Raw genomic sequence first — 26,075 nt, forward strand, 5'->3', positions numbered from 1 at the left:
CATTCCCCATTGTGTAATACATGACGGTTCCAGTAGTGGAGCAGCAACAAGATGGAGGGACATCTTGCAGAAACTAATGGGAGGATTTAGACATTGAAAGGAACAACCAACCCCAACAAATTTTACATTTATAAGTTCTAGCAATTGAGAAAAGGTTCCCACATCACGTCACCCTCTTCATTATCATGTCTCTGTATCCCTTAGTCCTTAGTCTTCATCATAAAGGCAGCCACAGCCTGGTTCTAAGTTCTGACCATAACTTTGCCAAGTCCATAGCCTTGGTTGCAGCAAATTTTTTTTTTTTTCCTAGTTGGTACTCACACACACATGCCTCCACCGAGACTCGAACCCCTAACCTCTCTTTGAGAAGTAGGGGCTTGGTACCGCTAGGCCAATTAGCAACCCACTTGTTAGCCTTAGTTCACAGAAGCTTGATAATCACCATTGGAGTGAACGGTACACAATCAACAAGCCAGACATTATTTCCAATGAAAAAAAAAAAAAAAGAAGAAGAAGAAGAAGAATTTTACAATCTGATTCTGGAGGAGAATACATGTCCTCGGAATTTTATCAATATCTTATTAGGCACGTCAGTGTAGCAAAGTGCTACAACTGTTATCAGTATGAATTTAATTTCAATCATTAAACAAGTGGCCAGAATAAGCCAAGAATGTTTTAACTATCCCGTCATTACTTTTAATGGAGACAATGGTTGTTCTGTTGCTAGAGATAAATAAGCCTAAGTTTAAATATTAGACTACCGAGTCCACATGGCTGCGTGAGCGGGAGTCTTTTGGTGTTTTTGGTATTTCCGGGTGAGCGACAAACGAGGGGGTTTTGTAGGTTTAGAGTTCTTGCCTGTGTTTGTTTTGGTTTCTTCAGCATTCTGGTTGTTTGATCACTTCAGACTGTTTCAACCAACCTGCTGCTTCAACCAATCCCCCCTCACACCATACTATTGATTACTTGGGGGGGGAGTGACACATGAAGCATCTCCATGACCATGCACCACACTATTGATTATCCTCTAAATCAATCCAAATGTTTTATTATAATATTAATATTAAGCGTGTGGGAATGCCACGTAACTAGAATGTTAGATGGACTTATATTAAATACTGCAATAGCATAAAAACACAAAATGGGGCTGTTATTTTTATTATAATTAATAAATTAACTAAGGATACTAATATTATCTTGGAGAACAATAGTAACTAAATCCAATACAGACCTCAAGGCATTCACGATTTGACAAACAGGAGTGGGCACAATTGGAAACTCAAAATCAAGAGCCCCTTTTTTGAGGAAAGACAGGTTTTCTTGACTCTTTTTGCTGGAAAAGTTCAAAGAAAACCAAGTACTTATGGGAAACTTATTTCCTTGATATTTTTTGTTTCCTTCTATCCGAACTAAAGTTAAATTTGTTTTACTTTTCTTTATTTCCTCCTAAACAAATGAATTCTGCTTTAATTACACCATGAAAGTTGCAAATAATTTTTCACAGAAGGCAGCATGACTGGGGATATGATCCAGGAAACTCATTAGTTATAACTTACAACTTCTCTAGGACCAATGGCCCCACAAAACTATTACAGTAAGTGACAATTCATCATATGTGAAAGAGAAGTATATTCAGAAACTCTTTCCAAACCTCCCCTCCCCTCCCCCCACACAAACACCAAAGATAAATAAATAATAATTAAAAAAAGAAAGAAAAAATGAAAAAAAAGGGGGCCGGGGGTGAATATCCTTAAAAGATGAAAAGATATATTCATACAGAAAAAAAAAGTATCTAATTGTCGACTGCAAACTAATTACATCACATCACCTCCTTAATGGAGCGCATTTTGTCAACTGCACATTAATGAATGATGACATTTTTCCCTCTCATTGTCTATTTAAATGTAAAAAGTAAGATCTTGGAAGTCTAAGTTATCACACAAAAGATTAATACTGCAAATAGAAAAACTCAAAAGCCGGTTGTTTGAGCATCCAAGTTACTTACAATGGTAATTTCGCTGGAGTACCCGGATCACGGGGATATTTCTGAGGGGTGGAGCTGCCTTTCAAACATACAATGGCAGTTCTCTGTCCATGTGGGCTATGTGATTCCACTGCATTCAATACAAGAGAAATTAATATTCCTTCTATAAGGAAGTTCAGTAATGCAAGTTTGATCATAAAATGAAAATAAGTATCCAAAGATTGTCATCTTGATCCAGAAATGAGTACAGATAAAACTAAATTTCACATTCAAAACCTCTCCAACTTAGATAAGAAACCCTAGATTTTGCAGAGCCTTTTATGTTCTAATGCATGCAGTTGAGAAAAGCCCCTAAATTGGGATTTAAAACCTATAATTAATCTGCAACAATGCACCATATTCTAAGAAGCATGGAAAGAATCTGCTTCAAACTACAAGACCTTAGAATAAATTTCCATTTTCACTCAGAGCCATTGACTGACCAACTAACTTGTCTCATTTTATTCTTACACAACTTAATATTTTATGCAATGAAAACAGAGTACAAGACAAGCACACCAGAGCACATTTGTAATACAGAAGCACCCATCAAACGAATTGCTTTTTCTGCTCTTCTAACTTCCTCCTGTCAATGTGTATCAAACAAGAAATCAGCTACTTCAAATATCAGAAATATTAAATTAATGATGATATAGGCATTTCAACATATTCTTAGAGGTATCTAAGACATTAAAACTCAAAATTCCAAAAAAAAAAAAGACATAAAAACTCCTTCGAGAGAAATTTTACATCCCACCGAACTGAGATGATTCCACATTGGATGAGGTGGCATTTCAAGATAACTAACTTTATTTTCAAGGCAGTTATAATCAATCTATTTTATTATTTAAGCTTCACGAATATGATTTTGTTAAAGTTTATATTCTGCTGATACCTCAAATTTCTATAGTGACTCTACTAAAGGACATGATTCTGCCTTTGAATAGAAAGACAAAATGAAATAATTACATTTTGGAGAAATGTCCTTAGTCAGCTATCTCATGTTAGCTCCACAGCTTTACTACGACACAAGATGCTACATATCTCTCTGGCTACAGATGCTGCTTCATGAAGCCGCACAAAATGCCAGGGGAAATGTATAAATTGTATAATACATACAAGTTATGAATGCTTTCGAAGAAACCCTCTGCTAGAGATCATCTGCTATCTGACATTTGTAGCATCAAAATTATCCCCTCTTTTCATTTATTTTTTTTGACAAGAGTAAGTCACAATCTTCTTTTACCGAAAAAAAAAAGTCACAATCTTCTTGCAACAGGCAAAACACCACACGATTTACACAATATAGGATACATAACCTTCAAGTTGTCTATATCGATATCTGCTATCTATCTATATACATATATAGAGAGAATACGTAACCTTCAGTAAAAAAATTATGACCAAGTGGTCAATTCCAACTGAAGCTAACAAGCACATACCTGAGGGTCATGACCCTTTGCAGCCACAAACAAACCACCCACACGAACCAGAGGAAGACAGTACTCAGCTGAAAACCAAATAACAGCAATAACCACCAATAAGAGCTTTGAAATGCTTGAAGATACATATAAGAAATCCAGTTGAGGAGTTCTCTTATTTACCCAAAATTCTCATTTCTGCAACAGCTCTGGCCACTGCAACGTCAAATACCTCTCTGAAGCCAATATTTTGTCCCAAATTCTGTCCTATAACAAGGTTAAGATGCAGAATATGGATTGTAGATGGGAGAAGGTGAAAATATACAAAACTGATATTTATGCAGAAATGAAAATAAACAATAAAAATAAATAAAAAGAAGTACTGAAAAAACTTCTTCAGATAAAAAGAAGTTCCAAATTCTAGTCAAAACTAATCTAAACCGATTTATCCCAAAAATGAAAAAGAAAACAATAATGAAACATTAGTAGAGCAAGTCACTGCTCTCAGAGTTGAAACTACATCCTCACACAGCCACGCTTGTCAGGTCGATATTTTAGCATTGCACAAAGTTATGACCACACCCAGCACCCCATGCCTGTGGGACCAGCAGCAGTGGTAATAATCTTTTAGCTATTATAGCACATACGTGATTAAAAGTTGAGTCAGAGCATGCATTTATGGAAGGACAGGAATACACTCATGCTGAAAGTTCTGTAAACAGGAAGAGAAACAGTTTTAGGTTTGTAGATAATGAGAAAATATTTAAACAGGAATTATTATACTGCTCCACTCATTATAGAATCTAAGGCGATCAACTTCAAAATGCATTTTCCTGTTGCCAAATATTTGGTTTTGAAGAGAAAGTAAATAAGTGCTAATAAGATCACCAGTTTCCTTAATGCAATCCAAGAGTAGAACTGGAGAAATAAAGTTGTGCAGTCTATCTTAAATGCTCCACCCAAAGCAAAATAACTGCCATGCATAAATAGAACTTACGAAAAATAGGTATATTTAGATTGTCCACCACTATCTACTCTAAATAGATTGTTGTTAGAATGTTTATGCATATATATATTTATGTTGGGTCATTATGTAATTACCCATAGTTGTTAGGATCATTGTGTAATTAGGTAACCTTGTATAATTAGGTTATTTGTTTTCCTTTATATAAGCCACTGTAGGCTTAAGGGTTAGGTGGGATATATACAAGATACATACAGAATTTCTCTCTCTCATGAATTCGAACATGGTACCAGAGCTATATGAATTCATGGGTGTGGGAAATGACAATTGTGTTGTCCTTGTATGAGATTGGAATCAGGATCGAAATCGCGAGTGTGTTGTTGGTGTCTTCGCCGGAAGTTCTGTTCGCTGGCAGGTTGAGAGCATCATTCATCGTCATTGTCGTCAAATCTGAAGCCTCCTTCGTCGTCGTCAGATCTGAAGCCCCGTTGGCTGCTCGTGTTGTTGCCGCTTCGGTCGTCAGCAAGCTTGCCGACATCCACTGTCGTTATTTGCAGAGGTAAGGCTTCATCGATTCGTCTTTTCTCTTGGTCGGAAGTTGCAGAGGTTCTGATTCTGTGTGGTGTCGCTGATTTTTGCCGTCGCCGCTGCATGCTTGCCGACGTCTGTCAATGGGTGAAGAAGAACAGCCATGTTTGGCTACGCGGTTATGCTATTCCAACCCTGGTTTACTAAAACCGAGATAGCAGAGACCTGGTCTTGATCCAGCCCTGTTCGCCCAGACCCGACCCGATTACCCAGGTCCAGCCAGACTACCCAGATCCGGCCCAACCGCCGATTCTGCAATTTTTTTCCCAGGTTCGTTTTTTTTGTTATCTTCTCCATGGCTGTCAGTTCAAACCTGTTATCTTCTACCTCCTTCAATCCTCCCATGACTTCAGTCAAGCTTAATGGCAAAAATTACATTTTATGAGCCAAGTCAGTAGCCATTTTCCTGAAAGCCAAAGGCTTTGGCACTCATTTGGTTAAGGATAAACCCAAAGACAGTGATGCTGATTTCAGTTCATGGGAACAAAGGGATGCTCAGATCATCTCCTTAATGCTGAATTGTATTGAACCTCATATTAGCTCCAACTTATTATATCTGGACACTGCCAAGGAGATATAGACCCGACTCCAACAGTTATATTCAAGTACTGGTAATATAACCAAAATTTATGAGGTATGTAGACAATTTTTTGACCTCCAGTAAGGGACTCACAGTTTAGAAGAATACCTCTCACGGGCAATGGGACTTTATGAAGAAATGAATTTGTATCAACCCATCACCTCTGATGTGAGAAGCATGCAACAACAACATGAGGATTTTAATGTTGTTCGGGGTTCTCACAGGATTGTCACAAGAGTATGAACCTGTTTATGCACAGATTTGGGTAGCCCTACACTTCCCTATCTTCCTGATATGTTATCCTGACTCCAACATGCTACTTTATCTAGTAGCGTTTCCGGGGGTGCTTCAAGTGGTGTCACTGCTCCTCCTAGCAGTGAACGTTCTGCCTTAGTTGTGAACCAGGGTGGTTTTCAGTCTTCTCGTGGTAGTGGTGGTCGTTTTACTCGTGGTCGTGGCCGTGGTCCTGGTCGTGGTCGTGGCAGAGGCAGAGAATCAAAACTTTGCACTCACTGTCTTACTAATCACACTGTCAATTACTGTTGGGATCTTCATGGGAAACCACCACCTTCTTCCTATGCACATCAAGTGACTTCTAATGATGGGGATTCTTCTTTCTTTGCCACACCCACTGCTCCACATGTGGCTGTTGAGACTGTTATAGTCATGATTCCCCGCGATGAGTATACTCAGTTGTTTCTGTCTCAACAACGGCCTTCTACCTCATTGTAACGACCCAGCTCCTTATGGATCCGGATCATTAAACGGGTCCTAACCCGACCCAAAAACATCCGAGGGCAAAACGGTCATTTCACGTTAAAATTAAATAACAAGGTCCAAAAAGGACAAAATGGTAATTTGCCATAATTCAATTAATTAAGTCTCAAAAGGTAAAACAGTCATTTGCTTGCATTGCATAATAAACAAAATAAGGTTCGGGGCAATATAGTCCTTTTGGTGGTTAAAATGTAATTTTTGCATTTTATTGGGTCATAAAATAATTACGTAAAACCTCACTTGGGTGCCAAAGTGCAATTTGGGAAACTAAACACATATTACTTAAGAGACAGAAACCGGTCGACGTATCCACACCATACATCGACTGGTTTGGGTATGAACAATGGGAAAACCCACTGCCAAGGTACCGGTTGACATATGGGAAGCCCTACGTCGATTGGTTTGGGACGTGATACCGGTCTACGTATGGGATGCCATACGGCGACTGGTTTGGAACGTATGCAATATTAACCCACTGTGAAGATACCGGTCGATACGTCGACCGGTTCTGGAAAATCTTCACTTCCACTTCCCACTGTCCTGTGTAACCCACGTACACCAACTTTTGATAATTCAAACACCCACGCCACTACACTTACGTGTAATTTCAATACATTTCAACAATAAATTCAATAGCAACAACGTTAATAACATGATTTACCACACGTCACTAAAATACACTAAAGGATTTGGTGTAATTAGAAGTTAATTATATTTTCTCAATGGCCATGAATACAAACTTATTTACATTCCCAAAACTACAATTACACATGAAATGGCCAAATACAAAATAGCAAAAAAAAATCATCTTCTAACGACTTTCAAGTTTGCGGAGGATTTTCATCCGCCATTTCCTTGCCGTGACCTGAAAAATATATAAGTAGGGTGGGGTGAGCAATTTGCTCAGTAGGTGACGCCTAAGATGCACCTCATGCGACCCCGTGAATCCAAAATGAAGAATAGGCCAATAGGAGTTAGGGTCATACAACATAGGGGAGAATACAACATGGTTACCATTCTCAACACAAATAATATGATGCAATGGAGATGCAATGCATGCTGATGTCGCTCCCCATTTTCACAATCAGAATCATCGCTTTCAACTGTTAATACAGCCCGCCCTTTGGTGACCCCGCAGCGACATGAGAGGAGGATTGGCTAGTGTCCCTGACCCTTGGTACCCCCGCGGCGTCATTATGGGGCCCCGCTAGCTCAACCACGCTAGGGTGACTCCCTAGTCCCCTCTAGGCTATATTAACCTCCGGCCCTTTGGTACCCCCGTGGCGATCGGGTTTTCCAAAACACTTTCATCAAAACATTATTTCCCAAAACTCCCCATTTTCATTTCGAAAACAAATTTCTTCCCTTCATGCAGCCCAATGGTGTACATGCATGTCTCATGATCTCAATACTATGAAAATGAGGAATTTGACACAACACAAGTAAGCATGTTCTCATACTTCTAATATTTAAACAATAATGGATTATCACAAAATACAATAGGGCATGCTTTCATACACCATTCATAGCATGTGAATAATACAATAGGCATAACTCACAATATAAGCATGCTTTTCAAATAGTGCAATCAAGACAAGTCTTCACATATTCACATATAAACATTCAAGACATTTTTTTGGCTACAATTAACACAAATAAGCATGCTATAACACAATTCAAGTAAGTTAATTCACAAAGGTGCATGAATAATGTGAATTAGGAAGCCCCTACCTCAAGATTGCACAAAACCCTTAAATTAGGTCAAGAATTTCGAATTCCCTAGGGAGGCTCAAAGCTAGAATTGTCGGTATGAACGTGTAGTGCTCGTCGTGCTCTCCGTTTAGCCTCAAACGGCACTTAAAAACTCCAAGAGTTGAGAGAGTTATGAAGCTTCAAAGATTGATACAAAATGGAAAAGAAAAAGCAAGAACACAATGAAGAGCAAGGCATTTACGGGAGAGAGGAAAAATGAGAAGCAAAAGTGGTTTCTAGACCACTTAACCTTGGTGGTGGGTCCCACCATTTCCATTTTCTTTTATCTTTTTCTTTTAATTTCAAATTACACCACATACAAATACCACTTAATCCGCATAATCTAAAATGTCCAAAAATGCAAATGGACCCAACCACAATCCCGAACGACAAACGTGAAAGGACAAAAATACCCTTGTCTCTATGAATTACTAAAAAAAAAAAAATACAAAAAATCGGAAACGTCACACTCATCTTCCATGGGGTCCCTTGCCCAATCAGGTAGTGCCCCTGCATGTCTTTTGTCCTCTAGTCAGAGTCCCTAGATTCTTGACTCTGGCGCATCCGATCACATGACTGGTAGTTCTCATCTCTTATCTGATTTTTAGTCTATTCCTTCCTCTCAAAGTGTTACTCTTGCTAATGGATCATCAACTAAAGTTTTGGGTTTGGGAACTATTCATCTTACTTCTTCTATGTCCCTCTCCTCTGTGTTATATGTTCCTCAATTCCCTTTTAATTTGTTGTCCATTAGTAAGCTTACTAAATCTCTTAACTGTTCCATTACATTTTATCCCACATGTTGTCTATTTTAGGATCTCAAGACAAAGAAGAGGATTGGTACAGGACATGAAGTAGGTGGCTTGTATTACTTCGATCTTGCACCATCTCCCACGGCTCTTCAATCATCTTTGTCTTCTTTCCAATGGCACTGTCGTCTCGGCCACCCATCATTATCAGTTTTGCAGCGTCAAGTCCGCGATCTTAGTCGTATTGAGTCCATGTCTTGTGAAACATGTCAGCTTAGTAAGCATTGTCATGTATCCTTCAAACTGAGAGATAATAATCGTGTTGCTAGTCCTTTTCAGTTAGTTCATTCAGATGTATGGGGACCAATAAAACATATTTCTATTAATGGATTTCGTTATTTTGTGACTTTTGTGGATGATCATTCTCGGATGACTTGGTTGTTTTTAATGAAAAATCGTTCTAAGTTGTTCTCTATTTTCCAAATATTTCGCAAAGAAATAAAAACTCAATTTGGGTGTTCCATAAAAGTTTTACATTCTGACAATGCCAAAGAATATTTCTCGGATCCTTTTGAGACTTATTTTCATGCTAAAGGCATCATTCATCAATCATCTTGTACTTATGCTCCGCAACAAAACGGAGTAGTTGAACGTTAAAATCATCATCTCCTAGAAGTCTGTCGTGCCCTTTTATTTCATATGCATGTTCCAAAACGGTTTTGGAGTGATGTTGTTCTTACGGCATGTCATCTTATTAATTGGATGCCCTTGTCAGTGTTAAATGGTAAATCTCCTCATTCTGTTCTATTTCCGACTCAACTTCATTTAATCTTACTCCGTGGGTCTTTGGATGTGTGTCTTGATAAACTCGACCCTTGTGCCACTAAATGCGTTTTTCTTGGGTATTCTCGCACTCAGAAAGGCTATCGTTGTTACAGTCCTCATTTTCAACGCTATTTCACTAGTGCTAATGTCACATTTTCTAAGTCTCTCCCTTATTTTTCTGATTCTACTACTCCTCTCGATATTACTTTTGAGCCACCTATGCCAATGGTTCCCTCTCCGTTTGCTGCTTCCGCACCTCCTTGCTCTGTTGTCACATTGCAGGTTTATACTCGACGACCTCGACCGCCTACTTCACTCCCTCCATCTCCTTCAGAGTCTTCGGATCCGACGCCTTTACCTGATGATTTGCCTATTGCTCTCCGTAAAGGTATTCAATCGTGTGTTACTGCACATCCCATTTCTAACTTTGTCTCCTACCGTCATATTTCATCCTCTTTATCTTGTTTTTTATCCAGAGTGTCTACTACTTTTGTTCCCAAGACTTTGCAAGATGCTCTCTCTGATTCGGGTTGGCGACAGGCCATGGTAGATGAAATGGATGCCTTTCACTGTAATCGAACATGGGATCTTGTTCCCTTACCTCCGGGCTCCAAAACGGTTGGTTGCAAGTGGGTTTATACAGTTAAATACCTTCACGATGGGTCTATTGAGCGGTTAAAGGCTTGTCTAGTGGCAAAGGGGTACACTCAGACTTATGGTGTTGATCATGATAAGACTTTTTCCCCTGTTCCTAAGATTTCTTCTATTTGGGTACTTATTTCCATTGCTGCCAATTGTAACTGGCCGTTGTTTCAATTGGATGTCAAAAATGCCTTCTTGCATGGTGACTTGGTTGAAGAAGTTTATATGGAGCAACCACCTGGGTTTGTTGCTCAGGGGGAGTATCGTCACACTGTTTGTCGCCTTAAAAAGGCCCTGTATGAATTGAAACAATCTCCATGGGCTTGGTTTGAAAAATTCTCTGAGGCGGCATTAAAATTTGGCCTTAACAGATGCCAAACCGATCATTCGGTATTTCACCTGCGCACTAAAGCTGGCTTCATTTTTCTTATGGTGTATGTAGATGATATAGTGTCACAGGTGATGATTCTGAAGGCATTGCTAAGTTGAAGTTGTTTCTTTAAAATCGATTCCACACTAAAGACTTGGGTAAACTTAGGTACTTCTTGGGTATTGAAGTTGCTAGATCCAAGAAGGGTATAAGTTTATCTTAACGCAAATATGTGTTGGACTTGCTAGAAGACACGGGTATGTTAGGTGGTCGTCCAGTTGATGCTCCTATGGATTCAAATACAAAACTTGTGTCTGATGAAGGTGATCTATTTAATGACCCGGGCAGATTTCGTCGCCTTGTTGGGAAATTAATTTATCTCACTATCACTCGACCTGATATTTCATATGCAGTTAATGTTGTAAGTCAGTTCATGGGAGCTCCTAGAATGCCACATTGGATTGCTGTTATTCGGATTATCCAATATCTCAAGCAAGCTCTAGGTTTTGGGTTACTATATAAATCAAATGGTCATCTCAGGGTGGAAGGTTTTACAGATGCTGACTGGGCTGGTTCTCCTTCAAATAGGAGATCGACTACAGGCTACTGCACATTTGTAGAAGGAAATCTTGTTACATGGAAAAGTAAAAAGCAAACGGTGGTAGCTCGATCTAATGCAGAAGCTGAGTACAGGGCAATGGCCCATACCACTAGTGGGTTGACATGGATACAACATTTTCTAAAAGAACTTGGGTTAACAATTAAAGCTCCTACTCCATTGTTTTGTGATAATCAAGCAGCTGTTCACATTGCATCGAATCCTGTATTTCATGAGAGGACCAAACATATTGAGATTGATTGTCATTTCATTCGGGAAAGAATATTAAGTGGGAGCATTTCTACTCCATTTGTGAAGTCTGAAGATCAACTAGCTGATATATTTACCAAAGCATTGTGTCACGCCCTGCCTATGGAGGTTGTGCCACGCAGGCGACATGCAGACGCTAAGGAGGATGTTGCATGGCGAGTGGAGTTTCTAGAGTCTTCCGGAGTTGTCTAGAGTTGTATGGAAGATTCTAGATATGTGTAGTATATTCTAGAATTCTCAAGAATTGTGTGGAGTAGTATGGAGAATTCTTAAATATTGTAGATACTTGTAGATATGTATGGAAGTGTGAAGAAGGTGGGAGAAGATTCTAGAGAATCGATCTCCACCATTGGTTGGAATGCATCCTAACCGTCCATTAGGGATGGGGATGCCTGTAAATAGGAGTAGGACTTCATTTTGTAGGCAACAAGTCCTGGAGTGAGCCTTGTAGAGAGTTTGAGTGCTAGCCTTGTACAAAGCATTCTTTGAAGTAATAGAAGTGTTATTTCCTTGCCAACTTAAGTGCCTTAGTGTGTGTGAGTGTGCAAGCCAAGTGAGGAGAGGGCGAGGGCCACTACAACACTAGTAAGCGCACGAGAGGAGTGTGTTGGCTAAGGTATGCACGGGAGTTAGGCTGACCAAGCACTTGCAAGAGTAGAAGCAACGTCGTGGTGCCGCACGGGAGTAGCTAGAGTGATGCTGAAACTCTAAGCCCGTGACAGTTGGTATCAAAGCAAGTTCGTCAAAGGGGCTTTGTTGGAGTAGACATGGCTAGCGGAGGAGACCACCAAGTCCACGTCTTGGAGCAGAGCTTGGAGGAGAAGCTTGCCACACACTTGGTCTACACGAAGACCAAATTTAACAGGCTCGAGAGAAGGACGGCGGAGCTCTACGAGTTGATTGATGGCATCGCCAACAAGGCACGAGAGAAGGAAAGGGACTTGCATAATCGGGTAGACGACTTGAGCGTGGAGATTGCCGAGTGCAAGAAGGAGTTCTTCCAGGTGCGCGAGGTCGTGGTGAAGCCAAGGAAGAAGAAGGCGCCAGAGCCCAAGGAGTATGATGGGGCAAGGAATGCGCGCCAGATTGACAACTTCTTCTGGCACATGGAGCGGTACTTCGAGTGCATGGAGATCGAGGATGATGAGGAGAAGGTGTAGACAGGCACCATGTACCTCACGGACACTGCCACTCTATGGTGGAGGCAGCGCTTCACCGGTAGAGGCGCAAGAGGGGTTGACACATCGGAGGAGTTCAAGAGGCAGCTCAAGAGGCAGTTTTACCCTGAGTACGTCGAGGACCTCGCCATGATCAACCTAAGGCGCCTGAAGCAGAAGGACAGCATAAGGGAGTATGTGAAGGAGTACTCCAACTTGATGCTAGAGATCCCAGAATGCCGGAGTGGCAACGCGTGTGCTTGTTCATTGATGGGTTGCAGTCTTGGGTAGCCACAGAGCTGAGAAGGAGGGAGCCTAGAGACTTGGCATCAGCAATGGCTATAGCGGAGTGCCTTGAAGACTTTAGGTGTGATGACAATAGGGCCACGTCTCCCAGGAGGGACCATGGCAAAGGTAGGGGAGACCGGTGCTTCAAGAAAGGGGGCTCGCCCAAGTCTAGTGATAATGAGCACAGCGATGAGGAGAGACGCCCACGCCATGATAAGGGCAAGGACCATGGAGAGAGGTCCACGGCTAGTGGCAAAGGGGAGCGCCGCGACAAGGGCAAGTGGGAGCCGCCGAAGTGCTACTTGTGCAAAGGGCCGCACATATTGCAACACTACCCCAACAAGAAGACCATGAGCGCCTTTGTGAAGGATAAGGGCAAGGGCAAGATGGACGATGTGGGCAGCGATGAAGACAGGTGCATGGGGGCTATGCAGATGCTGAGTAGCATGGCGCATGACACCAAGAAAAAGGGCAAGGCGAAAAAGGTAGCCGGGGTGCGCTATGTGGATGCGCAGGTTGGTGGCAAAGCCGTGCAAGCGTTGGTGGACACGAGTGCCACACACAACTTCATTACCCCGAAGGAGGAGCAGCGACTTGGCTTGGAGATGCGCAAGACGGAGGGCTGGATCAAGGCCGTCAACTCCGAGGAGGCACGCGTGAGCAGAGTGTGCAAGGAGGTGGAGCTATGCATACAAGGGTGGAAGGGCAAGGCCGACTACCAGGTTGCGGAGATAGACGACCACGACATGGTGCTGGGGTTGGAGTTCATGGACAGGAACAACACCACGCCACTACCATGCCTTGGTGCGTTGATGATACTTGGAGGCGAAGAAGGCAAGGCTGCATGCATGGTGCCGCTTGTGGGCAGGAAGGAGAGTCCAAAGGTGGCAGTCAACACGATGGAGCTCGTGAGGACCTCACATCTCCCGAAGGGGGCGCATACGTTTGGGCCAAGGACATATGCGCAAGTGCTGATGACCTGCGAGAGGCTGGGTCAGCTGAAGAAACCGTGACGAGGGCGTCACGGAAATGGGTGGGGGAGAATGTCATGCCCCGCCTATGGAGGTTGTGCCACGCAGGCGACATGCAGACGCTGAGGAGGACGCTACATGGCAATTGCATGGCGAGTGGAGTTTCTAGAGTGTTCCGGAGTTGTCTAGAATTGTATGGAAGATTCTAGATATGTGTAGTATATTCTAAAGTTCTCCAGAATTGTGTGGAGTAGTATGGAGAATTCTTAAATATTGTAGATACTTGTAGATATGTATGGAAGTGTGAAGAAAGTGGGAGAAGTATCTAGAGAATCGATCTCCACCGTTGGTTGGAATGCATCCTAACCGTCCATTAGGGATGGGGATGCCTATAAATAGAAGTAGGACTTCATTTTGTAGGCAACAAGTCCTGGAGTGAGTCTTGTGAGCCTTGTAGAGAGTTTGAGTGCTAGCCTTGTACAAAGCATTCTTTGAAATAATAGAAGTGTTCTTTCCTTGCCAACTTAAGTGCCTTAGTGTGTGTGAGTGTGCAAGCCAAGTGAGGAGAAGGCGAGGGCCACTACAACACTAGTAAGCGCACGAGGGGAGTGTGTTGGCTAAGGTATGCACGAGAGTTAGGCTGACCAAGTACTTGCAAGAGTAAAAGCAACGTCGTGGTGCCGCACGGGAGTAGCTAGAGTGGTGCTGAAACTCTAAGCCCGTGACAATTGGGTCGTAACCGGTTAAGGACTATCCGTTCCAAGCTGAGATTATTTGATATATATTCTCCAGCTTGAGAGGGAGTGTTAGAATGTTTATGTATATATATATATTTATGTTGGGTCATTATGTAATTACCCATAGTTGTTAGGATCATTGTGTAATTAGGTAACCTTGTATAATTAGGTTATTTGTTTTCCTTTATATAAGTCACTGTAGGCTTAAGGGTTAGGTGGGATATATACAAGATACATACAGAATTTCTCTCTCTCTCTCTCTCTCTCTCTCTCTCTCTCATGAATTCAAACAATTGTAAATCACCATCTACTCTAAAAGCTTAAGTTGTTAGACAGAGTGCAACTTCAATAATTATATCCTCTTAACACGTCCCCTCACGTGACCTTCTTTTGATCCAACACGTGTTTTCAATTTTAATTATTAGGGTGGTGGTGAGGTTCGAACTTCAAACTTTTGGCTCTGATACCATGTTAACCACCATCTGCCCTAAATGCTTAAACTATTATAGAGGGTGTAACTTCAATATTTATATCCACTAACATGGATGTCTGGACAAGCAACTATTGAATGATCCACTCAGCAGTGCCTCAACCAAATATTAAATCAATAACATGAAGGCATCCATTTCAGGCTAAAGCTGTGCAATCTGATGAACAAGCTTATTGTTGGTTGTCCAACATTTTACTTCTAAAATATTGTTTTCTTAGTGGTCCGTAGTACTTTTGATTGTTTGAATGGTGATGGTCAAACAACTACTTTGGTTAAAGACCCTAAGCTATAAAACCAATTACCAAAAATCATATACCAAAATTGTCCAGCTTCCAAGTTCTGGTAACCTATAGAAGGCTTCAGTATTTGACCAAGAAACATAACTACTATAAATATGAAGAAAGAACCAAATCCTGTGATAACAATCCAAACAGACAAAACTACAATTCCTCATCACTACCATGTCATAGTTTCTATTTTCAGACCAGTACAGACCCTGTGATGGTGTTGTGTAATAAGTTTAGGCCCTCTAAAGTTTACCATGGGTTACTGTACTGAAAGAGAAAACAAGAGCTAAGGAGAACACTATTCCCTTGAAAGCCAAACCTCCACAAGGAGCAGTTTTGATCATACACTATATTCTCACATTACACTTCTATTACCTTATGGATGAGGATCACTTAAAGCTTTATTTAGTACAATACCAGCAATTGCTCCCCAAAGAAATCATAACCAATGAAATCATGATCTAGAATCAAGGGTAATTTCACCGATTACCAACACTAACAACAGAACCATTGTGTGTGATGCATACATCATTCCACTGCCAACTAAAGCTTGTATCCAAAATCTGTTGTTTATGCACCAAGTGAGATTAAAAGAAAAAGTTACATAACTAATATCATTTCCTGATCCTTATCATCAACAGAAGTTCACATGCCAAGCACTGAATCAAACTACAAATAAGCATTGGAAGATTGAGTGGTAATCAACCAAAAGGTCGAAAACCAATAAATTTTTGACAAAAATACACCTTAGAAATGCATAGCCAATTCTTGCTTCATAAGGGAGAATTTAGCACCTCTGTCTATATACACTTATAGAAATCAGTTACGATTTGACAGGCAGATAAATCAAAACCATTTACCATTTAATGCCAATAAAAGGTTTCAGCATGAGCCCAAAGGCCCCAAACTAGAAACTGATACAACTAATTGATGTTATAATTATTTAACTGTACATAACATTTCGATCTAATTACTTCATACTTTCACGTACATACTCCGCTAGCGTGTTCAGAAAGCTGATTTATCTATGATGAATCACCTATTGTTTACCAGAGTGAGCTTGTATTGGCAAAGTTTAATCAGAGATTATTGGTGAGCTTCTAATAAATTCTCAATTAAAATTAGAATCAGAAGTCAGGACAAAATTGAGATCTTTTAAACAAGTGTTGCAAAAAATGATTAGATACTTACATATCGCATGCTTAGTGAGGTGAAAACTACAGAGCAGATAGAAGGAAGAGCATACCTCAGCTCTTTCTCGTACAACTTGCACATTTGACAAACCGATCAGACCAATTGTATGCTCCAAGAAGATGCAACGCTTGTTCATAGATTCCAAAAGTGTCACTTTCCAACCTACGCATCAGCTAATATCGTGAATCAATGTTCAAGTATACTGTTTATAACATAGTTGTACACACGGCAACAGGACAGTGCAAATAGATCCCAAAGGCAACTAAGTTAAAATAAACTTCGTTTGGCTGAAATAAAATGGAAGAAAAAAAAAATGAATAGAACATATTTTCTAGTCTTGTATTATCTTTTTTGTTTGCAGAAAATGAAAACTCAATTATGCTCAACAGAGTGGAGTTTTTGTATTTTAGCGTAACTTATCAAAATAATATGTTTCTGTATTCTAGCATAATCAAACTCAAATCGACTCAGCAAAGTCTTATATGATATTTTGGGGGTTGGCTGCAGAAATCATGTTTCATGTTGCATACTTTCAAGCTCCATAATTTCAATCAAGCTACAGAATATCATGTACTATGTTACAAGCCGAGCAGCCCATCTTAACTTTGGGCTCCCCTCCCCTCCCCTCCCTTCACATTACCCTCAATGCCTCTCTTACCGGTCTTCATTCCATATTGCGAACTGTAAGCTGATTTTCTCTCATTTTACTCGAATTCAGTTGTATTCCAGGGTTATTCTCAGTCTTTAAAATTCAAAATTTCTCCTTCTCATTTACTACATTTTCTCAATAACAAAACAAACATGTCTTGAATGTGTAATAACTAATAATTCTATCTTATAATTCAAATTTTAACAGATTAATTTGTAAACATTTTTTTTCTCAAAAGCAAAGAGGGAAACAAACAAGCACAATAATGTATTACATTTCATAAAACGAATTGAGACGAATTACTTGGGCAGGCAATTGCCAGAATTAACCCGGGAAGCCCCGCACCACTTCCAACATCCACAAGGTTGAGGTTTTCGCATGAAGCTTCACAATGCGAGATATATGAGCTCCGAATGGGAGGTATAATCGCAAGCGAGTCCTCAACATGCCTTTCCATCACCTCACTTTCGTCCGTAACAGCAGTAAGATTCATCCTCTGCAGATTGAAAAGCTCAGGAACAATGCAAACCATCTGCATATATATACCTATAGAGAGAGAGAGTGTGTGTGGATTGACCTGGTTCCACTGAAGAAGAGAATTGACGTAGAGATGAATCTGTTCCTTCTGGATAGGAGTTAGGGTTTCAAAGTGGGGGTTGTTGAGGACTCTGGCTGTGGTTAGGGTTTTTCTGTTGATTCTGTTGAGGTTTATGACCGTTGAAATCGGAAGGTGTTTGACGAAAGTCCCAAAAGAAAGTTGAGGCGAAAAGTTGAAAATTTTGCTACGACACATCATCTTTTGGCGCTCTTTGGTTCGCCTAGACGATGGGGTTGGTTAAAGTTTCAACCTCGGCCAATTGGGACCCACTTTCATGAGTGGCAAGCACACTAAAATCACTAGGGCGAAATACCCAAACTCCCCTAGATTTGTCAAAATAACCCTACACTCTTGAGGTTTGTCCAAATTTATCTGACTCTTAAAGGTAATCAATGAAATATTTTTTAAATGCCTAAACTATCCTTTAAGTAAGAGAAAATAACTCAAATGACCTTATTAGAGTACCAAATAACCATTTCAACCAAATATAAGTGGACAAAACTCATACTTCTTATACTTCAACCAAGAGAGAACAATTTCATTATTTATTCAGTAATATCAAGGGACAACAATTACGTATATTGTCTGAGTTACCTCTTGAGTGGCAAATCTCTTTTGCATCATCGTGAGTCATTTTTGACAACTTTTTCTCAACTACAAGAAAATAGGTCTTTAGTGACAGTCAAATTCGTCACTAAAAGCCCTTAAACTGTCACTAAAAATCAAAATCATCTGTCACTAGTTAGAGCGGCGCAAAAGATCTTTAGTGACGGTAAAAAATGACCGTCACCAAAAAAATAGGTCTTTAGTGACGGTTGTTACGGTCCCAAATAATCCCGTCACTAAAAGTTATTAGGGACGGAATGTACCGTCACTAATAAGTTATATATTAGGGACAGTTTTTAGAACCATCACTAATACGTAAACTTTTCGTGACAATATTTACCATCCCTAATAACCTTTTTTTTTTTTTTAATTTTTTTTTTTTATCACAATTGTAACAACTAGAAACCGTCCCTATTACCCCCTTTTTTTTTTCTTCTTTTTTTTTTTTTTCATCAATGTTTGTATGTTTTTATTTATTTTTTATTTCTCAGATTCTTTATAAAAAAAAAAACTCAAACTCTTAACTAGAAATAACTGCATAGTAACCCACAAAATATTATACCACATGCACCATAGATAAATATCAAAAGCATGACATGTAGAATATAAAAATAAACTTTAAACCTCTTCCAACAAGTTCAAAATCAGAGCATCATTTTAAACTAAATGTAAAGACATCCAAATACAGCCCAACATAATATGTAGTTCAAAGACAAATGGACTAGATATCAGCTAGTCATAAGAAAGCCTCAAAATTATGTGGTGGCAGCTGTTGAAGGTAAGAGTTTGGTGGTGATGGATGCTGATACCCACTTTATAAGATGAGGATGCACATTGATGGCTTGGAATCACGAAACCATGTCCGAACCCACGGGGATATCCTTTCTTGATACCTAGTTGGTTTTGCACTATCTCAACATCATTTTTCTCACTGGACTCGTACCATCAGAATTTTGAAAAATCTGGAAACACTTATCCATCATTTCATCCTGCAATTGACATATAAGTCTTAGAAATGATAATTGAGATACAAGATAAATATATATCACAAACATTGCTTTAAATGAGTTTAGATTTTTTACCTTCATGTGAGACGATATATATCACATAGATTGGGTATCAGGGGCTAGTTTATCAAATCAAGTGGAGAACCAGATTTTAAAGAAGCATGTATTGGAGCTAATTTATAAGGGGTAAAAAGAGAGAGTAACGTTGTTTTTTCATCAACCAGCTAGCCTTGTGTTGCGCACATATAACTTGTTCAATTTTAATATGCAGACATTTAATTATAGTTAAAAAGTTTTGAGATTAATTGCATGCATGAAATTTAAAATATGAGGAATAATTAAAGTCCATGTGACAATTAATTTTGAAGATCACAATTTCTAATCGTAATGCCTTAGTTTTCTTTAATTTAAACTCCAAAACATATAATTCCCTGGAAGAAAATATTTTTCTTAAGAAATACTATTTGCCTTTAGCTAGCCTGAAACTCTTTTACAAATGATCAAAAATCTATCATGAGAAATCAAAGAAAAAGAAAAATATGTCAGGTGAATTTACGAGCTTCTAAATAAAAAGAGTTATAGCTCTAAAATTGGCGTAGTAATAAAGTTCCAGCTAAAGTGTAGTAACTTATAAGGTAGATAGCATGGTGAAAACAACATAAACAGGTACATGGATTACCAAATTTCACTTCATTATGCTATTACTGATCAGCCCAATAAAGAAATAAAAACATAAAAAAGCTTCAAAATTTTCTCTCACCTGCTTGTTTTTCACCCTTTTGCTCAGATATTTTCTTTCCCAATATTAGTAATTTCTACATTCACTGAGTCTGTTAATGAGTTTGAAATCCAGAACCATTTATCTGCAAAAAAGAGTCAGAAAAAATCATCTGTGAGAGTTCATTGGTAGATCTTTATACCAATCACTCAACACAACCAGATAATAATGATATATGAAGATTTGCCTTCAATAGGAATCAATGCTCATGCAGCATCATCAAGACTTTCTCTCTCCATACATACATACATACATACATATATATATATATATATACACACACACATACTTATAAACAAACAAATTTGGTGGATTACATGTCTGGCATGTTAATATTTTGCATCATGCTACTTGGTCCAAGGTTTCCTTTCTGTACTTGAACTAAAGTTTGCAGGATAATAAACTGAATTGGGTTATTCTAAATAGATGTTTCATGTGAATAAATATTGAGATCATGGATTATATTGTCCTCCATTGTTTATTTTTTAAAGAGGATGAGGATGTTTGTTTTATGCCAATCTAGTATCTGTTTGGTTTTCTCCAAGAAACATTTTTTTACCTTTCTAGAGGATGCTAAATCAATTATAGTTATAGATGTAAAAAAGTCATCTAGATATAGGACTCTCTCTCTCTCTCTCTCTCTCTCTCTCTCTAATGTTCTGTGTACATGTATTAGAAGAATGGAATAAAAGTATCTACAAGGAAGAGGTTTGTGTGTTTTTTCAGTTAAATATTTTCTTAAATATATTAACAATAGTAGGGGACCATATTAAGCAAACTCATTAGATGTTTTTTGTCTAGATTTTTATTAACCAATATATGTTCTACATAAGTGTATTGTCCTACATTTCCTTTAATTATATTTGTTTTCAAGGAAAAGAAAAAATACTTGCAACATAAAAAATTAAAATTAAAATTAAAAAATTAAATTAAAAATAAAAACTACTTTTGATAGTGAAAAAATCTAGAATGCATAACAGAAACTGAATTATTAAACAATCTAGTATGGATCCCTTGCTAGCCCCTATGTCTTGTCAAGCACAGGATTCCACAGCTTTGGAATAATCCAGATAACAAGAAATAAATAAACTAATCATGAACTACTGTGACCAAAATTGAAATGAATCTGCATATAAGGAATGCTTTGATCTAAGATGCAATACTTGAGCACAGAAGAACACAAATACGTGTTTGCACCCAGAAACCTGGAGATGACAGGACCACAAATATCATTCGAGACAAACTCAGAAATAATGATTTAGTCAACCCTTACTGCTTGAATGATTATTAAACATAAACCATGTAAAGAACTCCTATATGTCTAGTTAAAGGAATCCCTGATTGTGTCGAAACTCCAAGCTAATTGCATGATAATTAAAGACAACCTTGAAATGGATTGCATGCAATAGGTAATTAACACAAAAAGTGTAAGAATAATATTTTGAAAGTACACTAGTGCATAAAAGTTACTATAAAGACATCCAAGGGTTGAGGATATGCTGCGTAAAGTTTGGATCAAACCCTTAAGGCATATACAAATTCAAAAATAGTGAAAATATGTCATTCCACTTGCAAATGAATTCCCGCAAGGCTGTCAGTAAAATATTGATACCTAATGGCTGTGACGAATAATAGCTTCCATCAAATTCCTCTAAACTAAATCCATTACAACATGATTTAAATGCATCCCCATCAAATTCTTGTAATCCTTCTCCATTTCCACCTAACATAAAATAATTAATCTCTTTGCTGTCTAAAATCAATGCTTTCATTTTATGAAAGTACTCCAAAATTTTGTTCCACCAACAAAAGCAATGTAGAAAGTGAAATAAAAAAATGGGAAAACAATATAAATGTATGTCCGTGTGTGTGTGTGTGTGTAACTTTAGGGGGGAAACAATATATATATATATATATATATATATATATATATATATATTACACTCAGAAAGGGGAAAAAAAAGAGAGAACTCTATTCTAGTTTCAATCCACTGAAGAACAACAAGAACTCTATTATATCAATCCTATTCACTATGTGGGCACTTCCTTAGAGGAACAGTTTGTGCAAGAATTGAGAAAATTATTTTGGGACTACTGCCAACTTTAAAACTCAAATGTTAAATGGCATAATTTTATTCAAATACATGTCCAATAATGCACCGAAAGACCAAATGCCTGCACAAAAATCACTCAACAAAAACCTCATATTCTAATAACTTGGGGCAGGGTGCTGATTTCCCCTAGTCCTTTATTTCCATTGAGAGCCCATTTACTTACCAGTTCAAGGTTAACGATGCATCAATTAATTAAGCAATTCCAAGATAATTAATTTTGACAATGAAGATTCACTGTCAAAATTTTCAGTAATAAGGACATCAGAGTACTTCAACAAGCCTCATTGATGTTTGTTATCAATCTAATAAGAACAATAGCCAAATTAACATTAGTAGTATATACAAACATATTTTGCTCTATACTGTGTTTTCTTAGCAGCCAAACAGAGTGATTATGGGTTTATTAAAGAGTGCTAACCATATAATAAGCAGATATAAAACTCAAGGAGCATAAGCATCACTATAAGAATACTTCTACACACACACACACATATATATATATATATATATATATATATATATATATATAACTACATCTATGGCTATACATATGAATTATACACAAACATATACATATATTAAGGGATAATGATACTGGCGGTGACGAATCATCCATTGTATTGCATGCGTTTGTGAGCCCTACCACGGGGCTTCTTCTTCTTGTCCTGCTTGGCCACTTTCGGCATTTGCCCTCTCACCTTTCCGGCATGAGCCAGTGATCCATGAACCTTTCCTGCATAAATACTCGCCCCAAACCCATTAATCAACCAGATCAAACACGCATGATAAAGAATTAGAAGTGCAAAATTGGAAACCTTAGATTTAATTGTACCGAGAGATCCGAGGATAGAAGGTGTCGAACCTACCCATGGCTGATTGTTGCTTTTCTGAGTTTCGATGGCTACCGGTGTACTGTCTTCGATTGCTTGCTTTAGGCAAGAGCGCGACGACCAGAAAAAATTTGGTAATCGAAGAGATTAAGCTACTGATTTCCCTCGGCAATTCAGACGACAAGTTCTCAATTCAATTGGCAAGTTCTCTCTACACTTTCTCACTTCGATTGTTGGGGCTTTTGGCAAATTTGAAACCTTAAGAACATGTATTTGTGTTATTAAATCTAAATAAACCAGCGAAAGATATAAAAAATAAATAAACAAAGAAAGAAATGAAATAATAGATAGATGAGATCGAAGAAGTTAATCCAAGATGAGATTAAAGAAGGACCTGATTATTGCATTGAAGATCGATGCCAAACCATGATGGGTTCTTTGAAGAACGAATCGAACGTGGGGTTATCTGTGGAACCAAGCCCTAGCACCTGGAAACTCTCCGAAGAACATAAAATGGATGAAGAATAATGAAAGTGTTTGGAATTGTACAAAACGTATATTAAACGACGTAGTTTAATATACCCATTTAATGTTTGCTCAAAAAATTAAAAATAATAATAATAATAATAAATCATTGTGTGCTTGTGTGTATGGTCCTGATGCCGCCACGTGCATTTTCTCACCCAACCAAAACACAACAAAAATTTCTAGCGCCTAAATTTTGCCGCCAGAAAATTTCGACCGCCAATTATTAGGGATATGGTGACGGTCAAAAGGGATCTGGTGACAGGTCAAATTTACCGTCCCTAAAGGCTGGGTACTAGTGACGGTAACATGTGTCTGTCCCTAATATTAGGATCTTTAGTGACAGTAATATGTGATTGTCCCTAATAATAGGACCTTTAGTGACAGTTTTTTAGTGTGTCACTAAAAAACTGTCCCTAATAGCCTGATTTCTTGTAGTGGCAACAAGACAAATTTCAAAGTGAAGATTGAGCATGGTTCATGAATGGTGGGAAATGAATCTAAAATCCTATATGTTGTTTAGGATGGCAAGAATATGAAAGGGTTTTTTTTTCTTGAATGGGTTTAAATTTTATTGATATAAAATAGACAATAGAGTACAATTGTAACGACCCAAATCCAGGATCTGAAATGCTAACCAGGTCCTTACCCGAACCCGAGGGCACACACAAGGGCAAAATAGTCATTTCAAGGTAAAAGAGAGAAGTGGGTTAACTCTAAATGAGTCAAAGGAAGTCTATCTAAGTCATCATGGCCTTAGAAACTCATTTCGTAAGATTCTAGATGCAAGAACAATGTTTTCACATAATTGGCCTTTTTTGGTTAAGAAGATTTTCGGAATAGTCCGCATTAAAATAGTCATAACTTCCTCTACAATTGCAAATTTTGGATAAGGTTGGTACCATTGGAAAACTGACTCAAAATTCTTGAAATTGAACTCAAATTTGATTCAATTTGGAGTTAAAATAAAGGAGATATGACTAGTTAAATTCGGATCAAGACTACAGGTGAGCTAAAAGTTTCAGTTGGTTGAAACTTGTGTCGGTCGGCTGAAACTCAAGGATCAATCGGCTGATAATGATTATCAGTCGGCTGAAACGATACTCTAGGTTCCTAAGGTTCTATCCAAGCCCAAAATACACTGTCGGTCGGCTGGCTTATATCACCAGCTGGCCGAAACACCATAGGAGCTGAAAAATGGGTCATTTTCAAGGTGAAATGGCTATGGACTCCACCTTTGTCAATTACACGAGTTCCGAAATGATCCGAAACTTATCTTAAAGATGAAATACACCAAATGAACACCATTTACATTGATAGGTATAGATCTTAATCAAAATACACCCTTTAGTTGAAACATAATCCCTCATTCATCATTCGTCCTTAACATTAAACAAAATGATTCCATTTTCATCATATACAAATCCAAATTATACATAAACATGTCCAAAAGAATAAGGTTACGTTGACAATGCCACAAATTACAAAGCAAATATATGTCATTTGCCAAGGCTTTGCAAAAATAGAATTTGATTACAAGGGATGTAAAAAACGATCTCTCTAGCCCCATCTAATCTTGTGGAGGAATATCATCCATTACTTATTTTCTATGACTTGAAAAATGTTAAATATAGAGTGAACACAACGACTGGCATCTCCTCAATCAAAATAACCAAAGGCATGCTTTACACACAAAGAATAGAGATAAAATAGAGGGATTATGCTTGGGTTTTACATACATCGTTTCAACATCAAATAACCATCATCATCAACCACATGCAATGAAATACACGAAATGCACCACGCAACTGTATACCACACACACACCCTCACATATCCACACACCCACACCGAAAACGTGCTAACTAGCTAGACTTTGGGTACATCATGTCGTCCTTATGGAGAATTTGCTAGTCCTCCCTAACAAAAGGTACCTCCCAACTACCATTTGGGACCCGAGGTCGCTAAATTACTCACGGGTACCTCCCGTGTCCCTGTTAACTAGCTAACATTGCCTGTAAAGGGGTACCTCCCCAACTACCAGGTTTGAGAAAAACTTTTTTCCTAAAACTTATCAAATTCACATTTTTATCTTTTTATAATCCCACACATACATCTCAACACACTCACCTCATGTACTCATGAAACATCATCAATGTTATGTAGATGAATGCATGAAATCTCAAACCATTCACTTATCAACATGCTTTCTCAATATTGAAAATAATTCATGATCATAATAAGGACTTAATTGATACTATATTGCACATCAATAAAAAATAAAA

At 38.5% G+C, this 26,075-nt stretch overlaps 1 protein-coding gene across 4 annotated transcripts; it reads right to left on the reverse strand.

Moving 5' to 3' along the window:
• Positions 1–1,717: 1,717 nt before the first annotated feature.
• Positions 1,718–23,817, reverse strand: LOC132281066 (uncharacterized). 4 transcript variants are annotated; one of them, XM_059782805.1, is made up of 12 exons: positions 23,660–23,817; positions 23,302–23,523; positions 23,079–23,168; positions 21,934–22,044; positions 20,304–20,406; positions 17,910–19,525; positions 17,636–17,828; positions 16,736–16,845; positions 3,628–3,706; positions 3,466–3,533; positions 2,543–2,609; positions 1,718–2,114 (listed from the first exon to the last, which is right to left on the reverse strand). In XM_059782805.1, the coding sequence occupies exons 6-12, from the start codon at positions 18,126–18,128 to the stop codon at positions 2,002–2,004; spliced, it is 849 nt and encodes a 282-aa protein (XP_059638788.1). In that variant the 5' UTR covers positions 18,129–19,525; positions 20,304–20,406; positions 21,934–22,044; positions 23,079–23,168; positions 23,302–23,523; positions 23,660–23,817; the 3' UTR covers positions 1,718–2,001. The 4 variants fall into 4 exon arrangements, with proteins under 4 accessions (XP_059638788.1, XP_059638787.1, XP_059638786.1 ...); XM_059782804.1 differs by lacking the exon at positions 21,934–22,044; XM_059782803.1 differs by lacking the exon at positions 21,934–22,044 and having other exon boundaries at positions 23,031–23,168.
• Positions 23,818–26,075: the final 2,258 nt, after the last annotated feature.

Source organism: Cornus florida, unplaced genomic scaffold, assembly GCF_030987335.1.
Source record: "Cornus florida cultivar Cherokee Brave unplaced genomic scaffold, ASM3098733v1 CherokeeBrave_3.0.0_Hap2_Chr11, whole genome shotgun sequence".
In the NCBI taxonomy this organism is placed as follows: domain Eukaryota; kingdom Viridiplantae; phylum Streptophyta; class Magnoliopsida; order Cornales; family Cornaceae; genus Cornus; species Cornus florida.